Source organism: Neofelis nebulosa, chromosome 10, assembly GCF_028018385.1.
Source record: "Neofelis nebulosa isolate mNeoNeb1 chromosome 10, mNeoNeb1.pri, whole genome shotgun sequence".
Classification (NCBI taxonomy): domain Eukaryota; kingdom Metazoa; phylum Chordata; class Mammalia; order Carnivora; family Felidae; genus Neofelis; species Neofelis nebulosa.
The window spans coordinates 101,387,612-101,406,437 of record NC_080791.1 but is presented as its reverse complement, the minus strand read 5'-3'; the positions used below and the strand labels follow the sequence as shown (position 1 = coordinate 101,406,437).

General features: G+C 37.7%; 2 protein-coding genes across 2 annotated transcripts; both read right to left on the bottom strand.

Moving 5' to 3' along the window:
• Nucleotides 1–1,086: 1,086 nt before the first annotated feature.
• On the bottom strand, nucleotides 1,087–2,034 carry LOC131488832 (olfactory receptor 8J2). Its single transcript, XM_058690678.1, has one exon. The coding sequence runs from the start codon at nucleotides 2,032–2,034 to the stop codon at nucleotides 1,087–1,089; it is 948 nt and encodes a 315-aa protein (XP_058546661.1).
• Nucleotides 2,035–8,545: 6,511 nt separating this feature from the next.
• On the bottom strand, nucleotides 8,546–9,499 carry LOC131488831 (olfactory receptor 5T2-like). The gene has a single exon (XM_058690676.1). The coding sequence runs from the start codon at nucleotides 9,464–9,466 to the stop codon at nucleotides 8,546–8,548; it is 921 nt and encodes a 306-aa protein (XP_058546659.1). The 5' UTR covers nucleotides 9,467–9,499.
• Between the last annotated feature and the right edge of the window lie 9,327 nt (nucleotides 9,500–18,826).

Below are 18,826 nucleotides of genomic sequence, written 5' to 3'. Positions count from 1 at the left end.
GGTGACTTTATGTTTTCAGCTTTGCTCTTTATTCATGACTAAAGTTAGAAATTAGCTCATGGACCTGAGTGTCATGGTTGCTGTATTTGGCTTGTTTCTGACTTCCCTGAATATTTCCTGAATTCACTTTAATCATAGACATTGCCTGACCTTGCATTCCCTTGCATGCCCTGACCAGTCTCCCTTAGTCCATTGTAAGTTAGCAGCATTTTACATGTACAGACAGAGATATGACACATAACGACTGTTAACTGTGTGTGTGTGTGTGGTCATGGTGCCCTTGAGAACTGGTGTCACTTTGAGAACACTGGCCTTACTTTTTTTCTAATAACACTTTACTTCAAAGCACACTAAATAAACATGCTAAAAGATGTGGTGTTTGTTGTTATGGTTCAATAATACAGACAATGAACTCTACATGAGTGTTTGTTACAAGATTATGACATGGAAATATTGATTTTATGTCACACTGCTATGAATATCAACATTTTCCTTTGTGTATATGCACCACGTGAGAAGAATGAAAAAGTGGAATCCTCTTTTGTGTTTTCTTTTTCTGTTTTCCCACGTGTCCTATTTCCATGTATATCTAAGCATTCTTGTTTGGTTTTTATTTTCCCTGAAAGGTGATTTAAATTTACGTTAAGTGCAAGATAAAAACGGATTCTAAAAGGTTAAGAAATTGAACAATAAAATACTGCAACAAGTAAAAATAAAACTTTTAACAGCTGAACAAAACAAATATTTGGCGAGGAAGATAACGTGACTCTTAACCAACTTCCAAGCTCCCAGACTTTCTCTTCCTTGATTAGAAATCCTAAAAACCCAGTAACAGGTTGTGTTGAGCTCTAAAATATGCTTATTTTCAAATCATTGTTTACTATTTAAATAAATGTACTTTCTTTGGTCAACTAATACATTTTGTATTAGGGAGAGTTGCGTATTTCAGGTTGGAATCGAAAGGGTTAAGATTTTACCATTGAAATTGATAGAATTTTTAACTATTTATTGTCTCTGCACTTAGCAGAGATTAGCTTTTCAGGAGCAAATAAAAACCCTTAAAAGAAGACACCTGTAATTTTAAATTTACATGAATTTGATAGACTGACATGCCTTATTTAGGAAACTCTTCAATGCATCCTTCACATCCTTGTTCCTTAGGCTGTAAATGAGGGGATTCAGCATGGGTATCACCAGGGTATAGAAGACAGAGGCCATTTTATCAGTATCCAATGAGTGGTTGCTCCTTGGTTGCAAATACATGAAGAGAAGGGTCCCGTAGAACACAGTGACAGCCATCATGTGAGAGGCACAGGTGGAAAAGGCTTTTTGTCGACCCTCTGAGGAACGTATCCTCAAAATGGCAAGAACGATGTTGAAATAGGAAATTAGAACAATAATCATAGAGAAAAGCAAATTGGTCCCTGAAAAGGTAAACACTTCTGTTTCTGGAATGTAGGTATCAGAACAGGACAATGCCAACAAAGGGACATTATCACAGTAAAAATGATTGATTACATTGGAAGAGCAGTATGATACAGAGAACACACAGGAGGTGACAGTCAGTGCTGTGGTCAGACTGTAGAGGTATGTGAGGGATACCAGCAGCAGACAGATCTGTGGAGATACCACCACCCCGTAGAGCAGGGGGTTGCAAATAGCCACGTAGCGGTCGTAGGCCATTACAGCTAGCATGAAAATCTCAGCCACAATAAAGACTAAGAACCCACCCAGTTGGGCTGCACATCCATAGTAGGATATGGTCTTTTTTGAAGCCAAGAAGTTAACCAGCATTTTTGGGGCAATGACAGTAGAATCACCAAGATTGATGATAGCTAAGTGCCTGAGGAAGAAGTACATGGGGGTTTGAAGTTGAGAGTCAACACTGGTGAGGGTGATAATGCCCAGATTCCCTGCCACAGTGAACCCATAGATCACCAGGAAAACAAAGAAGAGTGGAATCTGGAGCTCTGGGAGGTCTGAGACTCCTGTGAGAATGAACTCAGTCACTGGGGTGAGATTCCCTTGGGCCATTTATTTGGTGGTTTTCATCTTCTAAAGGAGAAAATGGAAGGAGATTAATAGATGATGAGATAGATTTTTCTGGTAGATGCTAGAAAGTTAAGATGTTTTATTTAAATTAGGTTCTTTTGTTCACAAGCACTTAAAAGTGTCAGATCTTAATTTTTTTGTTCCAATTCTTTCAAAAAATTGGAAAATATGAACACTCTGAAAACCAATTTCAGTTTCTTAACACTGTTTTACCAAGCTTTCATTTTTTTATTCAGTGTTAGATATAGCTTATTGGATGAATATATGTAATTATATTATTACATGTATTAATGTTTTATGACTGTATTAAATATATTGATTATAATATTGGAAGAATATATGTGTGTGTGTGTGTGTGTGTGTGTGTATTCATGCCTGTATATATTTCCATATACACACAGGCTCTGTGTATATTTCCTATGATAGAAGATAGGTACCTATAAGAAGCTGATGAGCCAGAGTGACTTTCACTAACATTCAGTTAGTTTTTCATTAGCTGCCACTGGTTTTTCTCTTTAGCCCATTCCGTGTCATCATCCTCGGGAATTTCAATATTTCCATAGGAAATATTTTGCCTATGTTGTTTTTCTCTTATCAGTTTCTACCACACCTCACTGCTTCATCTGTCCACCGACAGACTACATCTCCGTAGTCTTCGTTCTTAGTGCCAATCTGAAACTTAATTTAAAAAAAATCACATTTCTTTGGCCAAATAAACTAGTTCTTTCTCTCATTCTGACATACCTGCTCTGATGGTTCTCTATTATTGTGCTCTGGCAGCCCTTTCTTTTCCCAGCTTATACCTCTATCCTTTAAATTGTTCAAGGCCTTGGGGTGCCTGGGTGGCTCAGTTGGTAAAGCATCCGGCTCTCGGTTTTGGCTCAAGTCAGGATCTCATGGTTTGTGAATTTGAGCCCCTCATCAGGCTCTGCACTGACAACATGGAACCTGCTTGGAGTTCTCAGTCTCCCTCTCTCTCTGTCCTTCCCCTGTTCATGCTCTTCTGTCTTTCTCGAAATAAATAAAATTTAAATCAAATCAATTATTTAAGACCTGTTTTGATGTTTTAAAAAATATTACTTTTGTTTTGCTCAAATTAGATCATTTTGTGTTACTTGTACAGAGAAATATATGGAGAAGATTGCTAACATTATTCAGTATGTAGTGTATGTGCTCTGGACCCAGAACTATGCTATCCATTTCAAAATAATGCTCTCATTATTCTGCAAGAGTGTCCTAGAAGATGGTTGTAATTATTTCTTTGTCTGAAGAGACAGTTGAAGCTCAATGAAATTAAGACTCAAGGAGTCTATATAGGATATTGGCAAATTGTATAGCTTTACGGTTTTGCTTTATGTGTTTTGTTTGCTCGTTTGTATGGTTACTTGGTTGGTTGGATGTTAGTCCACCAATTACTAGTTTGTGATTTTTATCAAGCATTTATATGCTTTGTTGTGTAAATGTAATGAGATAATACACAAGCACAGGTTACTACAGAGACTGATAACAATACATGCAAAATAATTGGTGCCAGCAATTATTATTATTAGCATGTTTTGAACAATTTTCTATAGCGGTTTCCTGTTTGTGTCCTAGTAATCCATTCTACCTGACTGAGGAATTCATAGTTGAAATAGGAATAGGAAGTGAATTATTATTGTGCATATCCAAGCAACTGGGACATGTGATTTCTAGCTATCTATTTAACAAACAAATCAGGATGTGTTCTCCCACAACCTTATTCTTTCTTAAATCTGTGATGTTTGTTTGTCTAATGAAAGATACTGTATTCCAGGTGCACCTGAGTGTTTCAGTCATTTGAGCATCTGACTCTTGATTTCTGCTAAGGTCATGATCCCAGGGTCCTGGTATGGAGCCTGCTTAAGATTTCTCTCTCCCTCTCTTTCTCTCTCTCTCTCTCTCTCTCTCTCTCTCTCTCTCTTTCCTTATGCCCTTCTCCCCCACTCACACACACTCTGTCTCTAACTGAACAAAAGAATTAAAAAAAATTAAAATTAAAAAACATACTGTATTCCATAACTCAAATATATGTTTGATGAGCTTATATGAACAATTGGGTTGTACTAGATACCCCGTATCATTTTTCCCCTACCACTGCATCCGAAAAGAAATGCACAGGCAAGTTTATTGTTGAAAACTGAGTAGCGACATTCACTTTATACAAAACATTTATTTCTTTGCAGCTCAGTGCATGTTTCACTTTGAGAAATAATATATTCAAAAACGTATACTTAATTTCACAAAGGCAAAAGAGAAACCACTAACAACATGAATTATACGTTGTCTACTCTGAATTCATGCAGTTAACTTTTAAATGTGCATCAGTAGCTATTATATTTGCGTGCATCAGTAGCTATTATTTTCCTTTTCTAGTGAAATAGTATTAATGGCAAAGCTAGGTTTTTGTTTCTAGAGATATAAGTCACTGAAATAAAATATTTTTCTCCTGTTTCTTCAGAAGTGTTTCTGACAAAATTGTTTCTGATTAGTTACATTAGTTTTTTACACATATTTTTTCAAATTTGTTTTTGAAAAGAAATACAGTAAAACCTTGGCTTGAGAGCACAATTCGTTCTGAAAACATGCTTGTAATGCAAAGCACTTGTATATCAAAGTGAATTTCTCCATAAGATGTAATCGAAACTCAGGTGGTTGTTCCACAACCCAAAAACATTCGTATGAAAATGATCACAATACTGTAATATAATACAAAATAATAAATAAAAGACAAATTATAAAGACCAATAAACAAATTCACCTGCACTTACCTTTGTAAACCTTCGTGGTTGGTGTGAGGGAGACAAGAGAGAGGAGGATTGTTGTGTAGAACCACTTTCACAATCACTAATGGAATCACTTCTATCTCTTAACTCAATGGAATCTTTTTCTTTTCATGCAGTTTCAACAAAGAACTTATCCAATGGCCTAGAATGAAGCAAAGGATTCCTAAGCTTATTCTTGTATGGAAAAGCATAGGGCTTTCCATAGGTACGTTAAAGTGACAAAAAAATGCACCAGTGCCAGTTGTAGGCACCTTCCAACGTTCTGAAAATTCCTTGATTTCTGCCAAACACTGTGGCCTGAGACCAAGCCTCCGAGCATGAGAGATGATCACCCACAATCCCGCAGCAAGAGAGAGAAAGACAGAGAAAGAGAGAGAGAGGGAGAAGAGAGAAGAACCTTGGCTCAGTTGTGATCATGTGATGTTTGGCATTACATACTACTCATATTGCAAGACATTGATTGTTTATCAAGTTAAATTTATTGGAAATGTTTGCTTGACTTGCGGAACACTCGCAGGACAAGCTATGCACAATCCAAGGTTTTACTGTATTTTATAGGCCTAACAAATAATAACACGTCAGTGAAAGAACTTTAAATATGTACCTAATACTAGTCATTTATATCACAGTTTGGCCGAGAAATAATACTGCAACAGTTGTTTAATTGCTTCTGAAATGATTTCGGTATTGGTCTCTAGCTATACAATTTGTCTTAAACTTATTTAAACTTGAGTTGTGTTGGGAACAAACTGCATCTCGATATGAGCTATCAGGGCCCACCAGCAACATAAACCTGCTTGCTGACATCAGGGGATCTTGCCACCAAATGGTTTGTCACCCTGAGCAATATGAAAATCAGAAAGGAGAGTAACTTATTTTTGTTGATGTTAAACAAGTTAGTAGGTATTTCCTAGGGAAGAAATCTTACCTTTCAAAGACATTTCACATGCTGCCTGTGTGGTGTGGAGTGACTTCGATTCTGCCAGCTCTAAGACAGAAAGCATTACCCTTTATCTTAAGGTGAAATAGACTCCTCGTAATGACTATTGGTTATTCTGTAGAAATGCTCACACGGTCCAATTTATAAATAGAGATTCTGGAGACCATTGTTTGAGTCGTTTCCCTGTCCCTTCCACCTGGCCATCAGGGGGCAGAGAATTTGAGTCCTCAGGAGAAGAGAATAGCGCAGATATTTCAGTCTTGAGTCTGATTTGAATTGGTAAACCTCCCCGAGTACTTCGGTCGTCACACCCAGAATGAGCGCTTTGTAAATCGTTGGGTTGAACCTACCTGTGCACAGAAGTCTGCTGAGGCCCACTTCTAAGGTTCTGCAGGAAGTCTTTTGAAGAGTGTTACAAGTGTCTGAAGTCCCTGTAGAGCCGCACACTGAACTAATCTGGTTTATGGCTCCAGTCCCCACACACGCACCCAGGAATTCCCAGGGAAAGTTCTGATTCCCCAGGGAAAGAAAGACCAAACACTCATTTCCACACAACAGTTACACCCCGGAGTGAAGATGTGGGGTTAGCCTAGGGACACAGGTAGGTGATCATACTGAGTAACCATCACATGCAATGATTCCACCCTTTGTGTGTGTGTTTGTTTTGACTCATCCCCTGTATTGGTTGGGCAGTGTGGCTGCTGGTCCTGGGGTGGAGTAAATCCAACAGTTAGAAAGCGCAGGATTCTGGCTCAATGTTCCATTTTACTGTGAATATTGGGGAAAGAACTGACTGCAAAGCCTCCATTCTGGTGTTGGGAACAAGCCTTGATGTATTTGCCGTGAAAATCAGATGATATACATCACGCATTCAAAATGTGCATCATCCTAAGAAGACTAATTATCAATTGTTTTATTGAAATTTACAACGCACCCATAATATGCCTGGTCCTATTGCTGGTTTTTAATTAAAATTTTATTATAATCTTGCAATCTTTCCTTACACATGTATAAATATTGTAATTAAATAGCGATGACATTTTATTTTACTGTGTGTGGGATTTTCTAGTCTGTAAGCTTTATAAGTGAAAAAGGGTCTGTCTAAATAGTTTGCCTTTGTATTAATTGCTTCTAAAATCACACCCAGGGAAGAGTAGGTGTTGAAAAGTTATTCACTGATTTACTGACTGATGGAATGAGTGAAGATTCAGTGCATGAGTGAATATAACATTCATCTTAGAATTCTGAAACCAAATATGAGGGTTTGCTTTTAGCTCTGTCAAGTGTCTTTAAGGTGATTTGACTTTGATAAAGAAACAGTGACAACAGGCATCTCATTCTCTAGAATATTCACTACGTTAGGGTAGGACACACTGTTCCTTCTTCATCTTGGTGCTCCTAACATCTAACAAAGGTGTGGCACATTCTAGACTCTACAATTATTTAAATAACAAATTGTGGACCATAAGAGGAAATTAGATAGATAGATAGATAGATAGATAGATAGATAGATAGATAGATATAGTTTATTTACTTATTTTGAGACAGAGAGAGAGAGAGAGAGCACAAGCTGGGGAGGAACAGAGAGAGAGGGAGAGAGAGAATCCCAAGTAGTTTCCATGCCCAAGCAAAGCCCAACACAGGGCTCAATCTCAGGACCATGAGATCATGACCTGAGCTGAAATCAAGAGTTGGACATTTAGCCAACTCGCATACCCACGAACCCTTTTTTGTCACTCTTGAATATAAGTATGATCTTGACAAATGCTAATGCCTAGACCTTGTTTTCTATGAGAAATTAAAGCTGGTCGAATACCCATGCTCTGGACAAAATAACAAAAAGGGGAGAAATGCATCCTCACAAACAGAGTGTTAGCAACTCCAGGGAGTTGAACATATTATCTGTGTTCCCTGATCCGTAAACTGGGATTAGATTGCTGCCAATGCGCAAATCTAAGAATGGAACAGAGTGCTCTGAACTAGACTCTGAACCAATGAGTCTGTGGAAAGTGGATTGGGATTATGTGAGATGTGGTTTGCTACCAATTAGGTGGAAGTTGACCAAGCTATTCAGATACAATTGTGATGTTATTTATAATTGCAAATATTGTAGTCTATACATTCAAGTAATATGGAGATGAAAGAAAACAATATACCGCATTCTAAGGTAAAGGTTACATACATATATGCCTATGTGTGCATTAGTGTTGTATCCGTCAGTATAGCTTCTACATATAATTATGCGTGGGTATATATGTGTGTGTGCATACATATAAGAGCAGGAACATATTGAAAAGCAAATAGGGGGCACCTGGGTGGCTCAGTTGGGGGGCGCCTGGGTGGTTGAGCGGCCTACTTCGGCTCAGGTCATGACGTCACAGTTCGTGAGTTCGAGCCCCGCGTCAGGCCCTGTGCTGACAGCTCAGAGCCTGGAGCCTGCTTCAGATTCTGTGTCTCCCTCTCTCTCTGCCCTCCCCTCTCTCATGCTCTGTCTCTTTCTGTCTCATAACTAAATAAACATTAAAATTTTTTTTTAAAGGAAATGGCTGACACACATATTCTCCATATGAAAACAGTGTGAGTAGTGTTTTACTATGATCTTTATTTGAAAATATCCAGAGAAACAAATCACATTAATAAACTGAAAACATTTTCATCATCTCTTCTCCATATTTAAGTGCAGAACATCACTCTCACTTTTAATTTAATTCTACTGTAAAAATATAAATTAATATACATCACTGATAAATCAATTTTTCTTAAACACTTTCTGCATTGCTTCCTTTACATCTTTGTTCCTCCAGCTATAGATCATGGGATTCAGCATGGGAATCACAATGCTGTAAAATATTGACACTATCATGTCATGATCCAAAGCATAGCCGGAATTAGCTTTCACATACATGAAGAGAACTGTACCGTGAAAAACTGACACTCCAGTTAGGTGAGAACCACATGTAGAAAAGACTTTTCGTCTTCCTTCAGCAGAATGCATGCTCAGAATTATGAACACAATAAAACCATAGGAGATCAGGACTATCAATAGAGTAAATATCTCAATAGACCCTGCAGAGTAGAAGAGTAGAAGATGGTTTGTGTGAGTGTCAGAACAAGAAATGGCGAGGAGAGGAGGGATGTCACAAAAGACATGTCTAATTTCGTTGGATGTGCAGAAAGACAGGCTGAATGTGGCCACAGTGTGTACACAAGCATGCAAAATGCCACCAACAAAGGAAGCAGCAATGAGTGGTACATAGACTCTGGGTGACATGCTTACTGAGTACAGGAGGGGGTTGTAGATGGTGACATAGTGGTCATATGCCATTGCAGCCAAGAGAAAGCATTCTGTGGTCCCAAAGGTAACAGCCAGAAACATCTGTGTTGCACATCCAAGGAATGAAATGATTTTATTCTTTGGCATGAAATCTACTAACATATTTGGGGTAGTTACTGAGGAATAGCAGGCATCCACAGATGATAACACACTTAGAAAATAGTACATGGGGTTGTGGAGCCGGGAATCCCCAATGACCAACACAACCAGTCCTAAGTTGCCCATCAGAGTAAAGAGGTAGATTGTTAGAAACAGGAAGAATAAGATGATCTGTAGTTCAAGGTTGTTTGTGAAGCCCTTCAGTACAAATGTGGTGACTTCAGTGACATTCTTCATGTCGATACTTCATGGAACGAACTTGAAGATATCCATAAAATAATAATTTATTCACTAGAAAAAGAAAACATATTATTGTGACTCACTATTTTAACTCAAAGGAACACGAGGCATACCCTCATATTTATGTTTTGGCCCTGTAAATGTTCTCAGCTGCAGATCAGAAGACAATGATAAGACAGTGGATCAAGTGTTACAAAATTGGGAGTCAAACCCATACCTGAATCCAGAGTTTCAATTATTAGTCAATCATATAGCACAAGTTTGAAGACAAGTTGTACTGAAGTAATTTTTTAGTTCTTTTTTTTTTCTTTGTTTTCTTCCTTCCTTCCTTCTTTCCTCCCTTCCTTCCATTGCCTTTCTTTTTCTTTCTTTCTTTCTTTCTTTCTTTCTTTCTTTCTTTCTTTCTTTCTTTCTTTCTTTCTCTTTCTTTCTTTCTTTCTTTTCTTTCTTTCTTTCTTTCTTTTCTTTCTTTCTTGCTTTCTTTCTCTCTTTCTTTCTTTCATTTCCTTTTCTTTCTTCCTTTCTTTTCTTTCTTTCTCTTTCTTTCTTTCTTTCTTTCTTTCTTTCTTTCTTTCTTTCTTTCTTTCCTTCTTGTTTTTTAATACCCACTCATATGAAATTGAAGTCAGTCTTCAGAGCACATAATCTGCTGCTAATAAAAATGTGTACTCTACTTAAATTCATAATGTTAATGTATTGAAACAAGTCAAGCCCTTGTTTCAATACATTAACATGGATCCCATCAGTAAGAGAAAGAGCTGCTTGGATTAGAAATAATGTTGGAAGCAGAAGGAGATATATCCCAAAAACTTTCTGAAAAAACAAAATCAAGATTGCCTAGAAAAATTGTCAGTATCAGCAGAAAACATTTCCATAGATTTATTGGAGGGATTAAAGGCAATGAAAACCAAAAAAAAAATTCATATAAAATATCAATAAGGCAGATTTTAGGTTGTATCTTATGTATTAGAAATAAAAAACATAACAAATCAAATTAGAACCCACAAGCTTTATAGTCTAATTAACTGACTATTTTTGAGTGGTTCTAATATTATAAGATGCTTTTAAATGTATAACTTAATTAAAATGGCTTAATAACTTGATTGAGGAAAAACTTTGTATATTGTTTTCCTATTTGAAAAAGCCATAGGGAACTGTGTGACATGAATATTAACTGATATAGAGGCTGACACAAGTGTTTATTTAGACAAGGGGTAAAAGAGTTTATGTACATGAGGTAGACGCACAACAAAAGAAATGCAGTGCAAACTTTGACGGGTATGATGAAATCTATGACTGGGAGTCACAAGAAAAATATCAGCCCCAATACCATTTTCACCATCGGTTCAATGATATACCCTGTTCAACGCAACACAGCATTTAGAATCTGAAAGCATGTGTTCATCAGCCAGGTTCACGATTTTTTTTTTTACTGTTTATTTTATTCTTGAGAGAGAAAGCACAAGCAGGGTAGAGGCAGAGAGGGAGACAGAATCTATCTGGAGCAGGCTCCGTGCTGACAGCAGGGAGTGTGGTGCAGGGCTCGAACTCAGGAAAAGTGAGATACGACCTGAGCCAAATTTGGATGCTTAACTGTCTGAGCCACCCAGGCATCTTCAGCCAGGTTCATGATTAAAAGCCATGTATGATGTTAGGCTTTCTATCCACAGTTTACTGTTCTTAAAAATAGAAATGCGTTTGGGGTGCCTGGGTGGCTCAGCCAGTTGAGCGTCTGACTTTAGCTCAGGTCATGATCTCACTGTCCATGAGTTCAAGCCCCGTGGCAGGTTCTGTGCTGGCAGCTTGGAGCCTGCAGCCTGTTTCAGATGCTGTCTCCCTCTCTCTCTGCCCCTTCCCCACTCGTGCTCTCTCTCTCTCTCTCTCTCAATCTCTCTCTCTCTCTTTGTCAAAGATAAACAAACATTAAAACATTAAAAAAATAGTAATTAATGTATTTGCATGATGAAGTAGACAAGATAATATAATAAAATACAACCAGGCTGACGAATTAAATGTGTAAAGCAATAAATACATAAAGCAAATTTAGGATGGCCATATGACTGAATGTTTGTAATCAGATATACTTACTTCTTAAAACAGTAGCAAATATTGAGGCACAAAATTAACGTTTTAAGTAATCATTGAAAAGTATACATTTCCAGAGCCCTGAGCCAGATGGTTCATTCTTTAGCTACATGTGATGTATTGTTTAGCGATGTTTTTTAAATGTTTATATTTTGAGAAAAAGAGACAGTGTGTGAGTGGGGGAGAGGCAGAGAGTGATGGAAACAGAATTTGAAGCAAGCTTCAGGCTCTGAGCTGTCAGCACAGAGCACACCTGGTGATCGTTTTCACCAGCCCTGAGATCATGACCTGAGCAGAAGTCAGATGCATAATAGACTGAGCCACTCAAGCGCCCCTGTTTTAGTGATTGTTAATACACATTAAAACATTATCCTGTCGTTGGGATGAGCACTGGGTGTTGTATGGAAACCAATTTGACAGTAAATTTCATATTAAAAAAAAACACATTACCTTCTCGGGATTAAATCCAATGACTTCTATTTTAATTATGTTATTTTTTCTTATTCTTTAAGTCTCTGGATTATTCTTTAGAGAGTAAAGCTTTGTGAATGTTATAATTTGCTGATACCAAAAATACACACAGATCCCCACAATTCCATTGGCTACTATTCAGTGGGCAACTTGACAGTGGGCTTAAATTTACTGGGGTAAATAAGGCAAGGAAAGACTATCAGGTTAAGAATTTTAGCCAAATTTCTCTTGAAACAGGAATTTCTGCTAGATGTCCAGATAAAACTCATACTGGATATAAGTATGTCAGTATTAAAATACTGAAAGGACTCCGAGTTATAGAGAGAAAATGTGATTCTGGAAGAATTGAATACAGTGACAAGTGCTAAAATTAAGCTAAAGCCACCTTTAAAAAGACAACTTGAATAGAAGGCAGACACTTCCAAATATGTTCGGCTCGACATTGAGACAGTTTGCAAAAGAGGAGAAAAGTAATATCTGTGTACTGAGCACAGAGAGAAGGAACAGACTTTTATGTGTATTACTTTATTTCGGTCTTGTAGCAACTCTCACAGATAATAAGTCTCCGGGCCCAGATTCACTCCAGTGTCTCACCAGAGTGCATGTGCTTTGCACCATTTCATACTACCTCCTGGAATATCATGGCTTAGTTCTCTAACCGACTTCCTCCCGTGCCAACTCTGGTAGAATAAAATGCGATTCTCGGTAAATATTGAGATAATTTTTAAACATCAAGACTGGAGAAACAATATGAAATAGCAATAATCTGAAGCGGCTTTGACCGCACAAAGCTAACAAAATAAAAAGACACTTGATTGTTTTCCTCATTATAGCAAAATATAAGCTCCCAGAGTGGTGAATAGGTCAAGTGTTTTCTTGCCCTCCAGTGACACATTTTCCTGTTTTTGCTTGAAACTTCTCTGTCTTCCATCAGGAAACTGAAAGGGTACTCAATTTGGGGCACTTTTATTTCACTCTACAAACATAAATTCATTAGTTTCTATTTTCTTTGTTGTATTTATTCACCTGTGCAATAGGCAAAAACTGAAGGGCTTAGTATTGGGGATCTCATAACAAGTTTGACCCTGATATTTTAGATTTCACCTCCTAAAATATTCTACAAGTGATCTGGAATGTTCTCTTACCTGTAGAACAGCCAAGGCAGCGGTAGATACACCATGAATATGATTAATTTATATTGCTTATATCCCCTCACTCAATTGTTGATGAAACCACAGGATACGCTCCAAGAGGAATACACTCCAATTATCTTCTCGTGTAAAATTCTCATGGTGATTTACTCACTATAAAAGGAAAGTGGTTCTGGAATAATTTACTACATGTTAATACTTACTGAATTTATAGATTTTTTCCAGGGTCTATTTATTTATTTATTTATTTATCTATTTATTTATTTATTTAAATGTGTACTTATTTTTTAGAGAGAGAGAGAGAGAGTACAAGCAGGGCAGGGCCAGAGAGAGAGGGAGACACAGAATCTGAAGCAGGCTCCGGGCTCTCAGCCGTCAGCACAGAGCCTGATGTCGGGCTCGAACCCACAGACCGCGAGAACATGACCTGAGCTGAAGTCGGACATTTAAGAGACTGAGCCACCCAGGCGCCCCTAATTTTTTTTAAGTTTATTTATTTATTTATTTATTTAGAAGAGAGGGGGCTAGAGAGCACGAGCTGAAGAGGGGCAGAGAGAGAGAGGAAGACAGAGACTCCCATGCAGGCTCCACGCAGTCAGCATAGAGCCCTACACAGGCTCATCTCACAAACTGCTAGTTCATGACCTGAGCCGAAACCAAGAGTCAGACCCTTACTGATGGCAGCACCCAGGTGCCCCAGCATCTAATTCATAACAACGCTTTAGTTTTGTATTTTTCTGACGATTTTGATGTTCGGTATTTTTCCGTGTTGGCCAGTTGGCCATTTGTATGCCTTTCTTGGAGAATGACTGTTCAAGTGATGTGCAAGTATTTTCTCCCATTCTGTAAACTGCCTTTTCTTTCTGTTGATTGTTTTCTTTATGGTGCAGAAGATTTTTAATTTGATGTATTCCCACTTAACCTAATTTGGTTTTTGTTGTCTGTGTTTGTGGTGTCATATCCATGAAATCATTACCAAGTCCAATATCGTAAAGTTTCACCGTTATGTTTTCTTTTAAGAGTTTTACTCTTGTGCCTCGTGTAAGATAAGGGTTGGATTTTATTATCTTGGATGTGGATATCCAGTTTTCCCAACATAAGTTCTTGAAGTAACTATTTGTTTCCCATTGTATAGTATTGACACTCTTGTTGAAGAGCAATCAACTATCTGTGTGTGGGTTTATTTCTGGGCTGTTTAATCTGCTACATTGCATTATATGTCTGTTTTTATACCAAGACCATATAGTTCGGTTACTTTAGCTTTGTAATATATTTTGAAATAAGTAAGGGTGGTGACTCCGTCTTTGTTACTCTTACTTAGAATTTCTTTGCATATTCGAGGTCTTTTCTGCTACCTCATAAATTTTAGAATTTTTTTTTTCTATAAAAACCACCATTTTTGTTTCTATAAAAACCGCCATTGATATTTGGTAAGTATTGCATGGAATCTTTGGATTGCTTTGGGTGGTATGGATATTAAAAATACCTTTCTATGGATAGATGGATAAAGAAAATGTGGTTTATACGTACAACAGAATATTATTCAACCTTAGTAATGAAGGGAACCCTGAGATTTGCAACAACATAAATGGACCTTAAGGATGTTTGCTAACCCAGTAAGTGTTAAGGATGTTTGCTAACTCAATAAGTTTCAATAAGTCAGACACAGAAAGACAAATAGTGTATGATCTCACTTTTGTGAGTCACCTAAAATAGTGAGACTCAGGGGCGCCTGGGTGGTTCAGTCAGTTAAGCAGCCGACCTCACTTCTACTCAGGTCATGATCTCACAGTTCATGGGGTCGGGCCCCTCATCGGGCTGTGTGCTGACGGCTCAGAACCAGGACCCTGCTTCAGATTCTGTGTCTCCCTCTCTCTCTCTGCCCCTCCCCTGCTTGTATTCTCTCTTTTTCAAAACCAAATAAACATTTAAAAATTTTAAAAAATAAATAAATAAAATAGTGAAACGCATAGACACGGAGAATCTAATGGTGGTTTCCAGGGGTTAAAGGATGGGGGAAATGGAGGGGTAATACTCAAAATATACGGTGTTTCAATTACTCAAGTGAGATAAGTGCTGGCATAGTGCCTATAATTAGCAGGATTGCGTTGGATACTTAAAATTTGCCAAGAGGGGAAATCTTACACTAATGTTTTCCCTACAAGGTGACAGTAACAAAGAGGCAGAGGAAACCTGGAGATGTGAGGATATGTGTATGGCTTTGATAGTGGAGATGTTTTCACAGGTATGTATACTTATCCCCAAACTCTTCGAGTAGTGTCCACTAAATAGGTACAGTATTTTACATGTCCCTTATACCTTAATAAAGGAGTAAGCATATCTATGTAAAAATCACACACATATATATGTGTTTTAATACTAGATGAGAACTCTTAAGACACGAGACATGATCTTATATAATATCTCTGATACTGGGTTAGTACTTAGCCTCTCTGAGGTTCAGTCTCCTCATCTCGGCAGCATCACTTGTTTATATCATGACAAATTAGTTTATATGGGAAACTATAAAATGTAAAATTACACTATATTTCTTGCAAGATACAGTGCATGGACTTACAGTCATTCAGAGTTCTTGCATTCATGATGGTTCTACTCTGTTCACATCATCAAATGCTATGTGTAAAGTGAAAAGGAAAAGATTTGAACTCATTGAAATGGTTACTATTCAAGAGATGAGAAAAATACAAAATGCCATAAGCATGTGGAACGCAAGATGTAGACACTTACAGCTCAGTAAGACTCCAGAAATCATGCGATATTGTGATTCCTGAATACTAATCTACAGCATATTTGGATGACATGGTAATATCTATATATCTATATCTATATCTACACACACACACACACACACACACACGCACATGCTCCTAGAATCTAAATACAGACATTTAACATTGATAGCCAAAGAAGGCTTATCAACAATCTTTTTTTTTTTTTTCAACATTTATTTATTTTTGGGACAGAGAGAGACAAAGCATGAACGGGGGAGGGGCAGAGAGAGAGGGAGACACAGAATCGGAAACAGGCTCCAGGCTCTGAGCCATCAGCCCAGAGCCTGACGCGGGGCTCGAACTCACGGACCACGAGATCGTGACCTGGCTGAAGTTGGACGCCCAACCGACTGCGCCACCCAGGCGCCCCAGGCTTATCAACAATCTTATTTTTCATCAATTCTCCAGATGTTCCCAATGAGCAGTTGGACTGGAAACAATAGATCTAGTGAACAATTTCTTCCTTTAAAGATGAACAAATGAACTCTGTGGTGGTAAAATGACCTGACGATCATTCATATATTTACCTGTTCAAAAATAGTTTTGAGGGCTTACTAAGTTGGGAAGAAATAGAAAAACAATGCCGAGGACTATAAACACCAAGGATAGAAACAAAGAAGGTAAAGTGGGACGTTGCGGGGGGGGATTGGGAGTATTTTAGAGGTGGTGTAGTGTATTTCTATGATGATGTCAGAAACAAATTTGAATGAAGTGATGTAACATGATATTAAGAATTACTTTCAGGGCATCTGGGTTAAGCATCTGACTCTTGATCTCGGCTCAGGTCATGATCTCACAGTTTGTGAGTTTAAACCCTGCATGGGGCTCTGGGCTGACAGTGTGGAGCCAGCTTGGGATTCTCTTTCTTGCTCTCTCTTTCTCGCCCCCCCCCAACTCTGTCTCTCAAAATAAATAAATAAACTTAAAAAAAAAGAATTCCTTTTAGTTACCTACATGTAATGATGGATAGACAACATATGTTACCAGACATTTGATTAAATCCTTTACTATGGGAAAGAGAAAAAAAGAAACAAGTAATAAAACAAAATTGGTGACTTCGGTTTCTAGCTCCAGAGTAAAGAGCTTGGAGGGCACAACTCTGTCCTATCAATGAGTAAAAAACAAAAAACTGAACACACTATATGCTTCTCAGATCCTTAAAGAGAAGAAGACAGAAGGCAAGTAGCAGCCTCCAAGATTGCAGAAACAGGCAAATACAGGGAGTCAAATCTTGCTTGAGCAGAAACTCAGAAGCAGAAAACACCATGGGAACCAGCACCTAGATAAGAAAACCTGACCTAAAACTGACAAATTGTGGAAGGTGGAGTGTGAACAACTCTGAGTCTTAAAGATTTCAGGGGTATCTAGAGGGTGCCCCCACCCCTGCTTTAATTTACCTTCAGAAGCTTGACCTGATTCCCACCAGTAAATACTGAAGAAAACATCCTGTGCTTCCTGTAAAGGGAGACAGAAGGAACTATTTTGAAGTATATATATATGTATATTTATGTATATAAATATACATAAATATACATATATATATGTATATATAAATATACATAAATATACATATATATACATATATAAATATACATATATATGTATATACATATATATACCCTTCAAAATAGTTCCTTCTGTCTCCCTTTACAGGAAGCATACACACACACACACACATATAGATATAGATATAGATATAGATATAGATATAGATATAGATAGATATAGATATAGTAAAAGAAAGCCCACCCTCAGGAGAAATTAGCTAACCAGTGCCTAGGCTGGTGGGGTATTATCAGAGCCTAAGTAAGGAGGGAGGAGGGAAATACCCAACTCCAGATACTCTAGCCATCCAGACACACCTAAGGGAAAGAAGAAGATTAAGAAACAATTGTGAAGTTCACAATCGGGTGGCACAGGCCCGCTAAAAGACTGAGATCCAATCTTAAGACTAAAGAACACTTCTCCAGCTCCCACACCTGACTACATTGTTACTAAAGGTCTATTTAAAGCAGTTCCTTTTACTCAGTACATTATGTCTGGCTACCCAAAAAAAAAAAAAAAAAACTACAGTTCAACTAAAAGGCAAAATAGAGCACTTTGAAGGCACAAAACGAGTACCAGAGCCAGACTTGGCAGGGATTTTGGAATTAAATGTCAGATGGGGCATTTAGAACAGCAATGAGTAATATGCTAAGGGTTCTAATGGATGAAGTAGACAGCATGGAAGCACAGATGAGTGGAAATGGAAATCTTAAGGAAAAAAAACAAAAAGAAACGTTGGAAGGACAATGATGAAACCTTCTGAAGTGAAGAATGCCTTTAATGGGCTGACTGGTGGGTTAGACACGGCAGAGAGAATCTCTGAACTTGAGCATACCTGAATAGAAACTTTGAAAACTGAAAAGTAAAGAGAACGAACACTTAAAAAGAACCCAAACAAAACAAAACAAAACAAACAAACAAAAAACCCCAGAAAACTAGAATAGAATATCCAAAGATTGTGGAAAAGGAAAGAAGAAGTATTTGAAACAAAATGACTGACAATTTCCTCAAATTAATTCCAGACACTAGACCGCAGATCCAGGTCCAGAAAGTTCAGACGACACTAAGCAAGATAAATGCCATAGAAATTATACCTTGACATATCATTTTCAAACTGCAGAGAATCACAAGTAAAACAAAATTAAAAACTAAAACAAATTTTAAAAACCCAAAAACTTCTGAAAGAAGGTAGAGAAAAAAAAACACCTCACCTACAAAGGAACGCAAATAAGAATCACATCCAACTTCGTAGTAAACATTCAAACAAGAAGTGAGTGTAATGAAATGATAGAACAGGAACAATGTACTCGATC

Coding starts and splice junctions, on each gene's coding strand:
- LOC131488832 (XM_058690678.1), bottom strand. CDS start 2,034: ATGGCCCAAGGGAATCTCACCCCAGTGACTGAGTTCATTCTCACAGGA.
- LOC131488831 (XM_058690676.1), bottom strand. CDS start 9,466: ATGAAGAATGTCACTGAAGTCACCACATTTGTACTGAAGGGCTTCACA.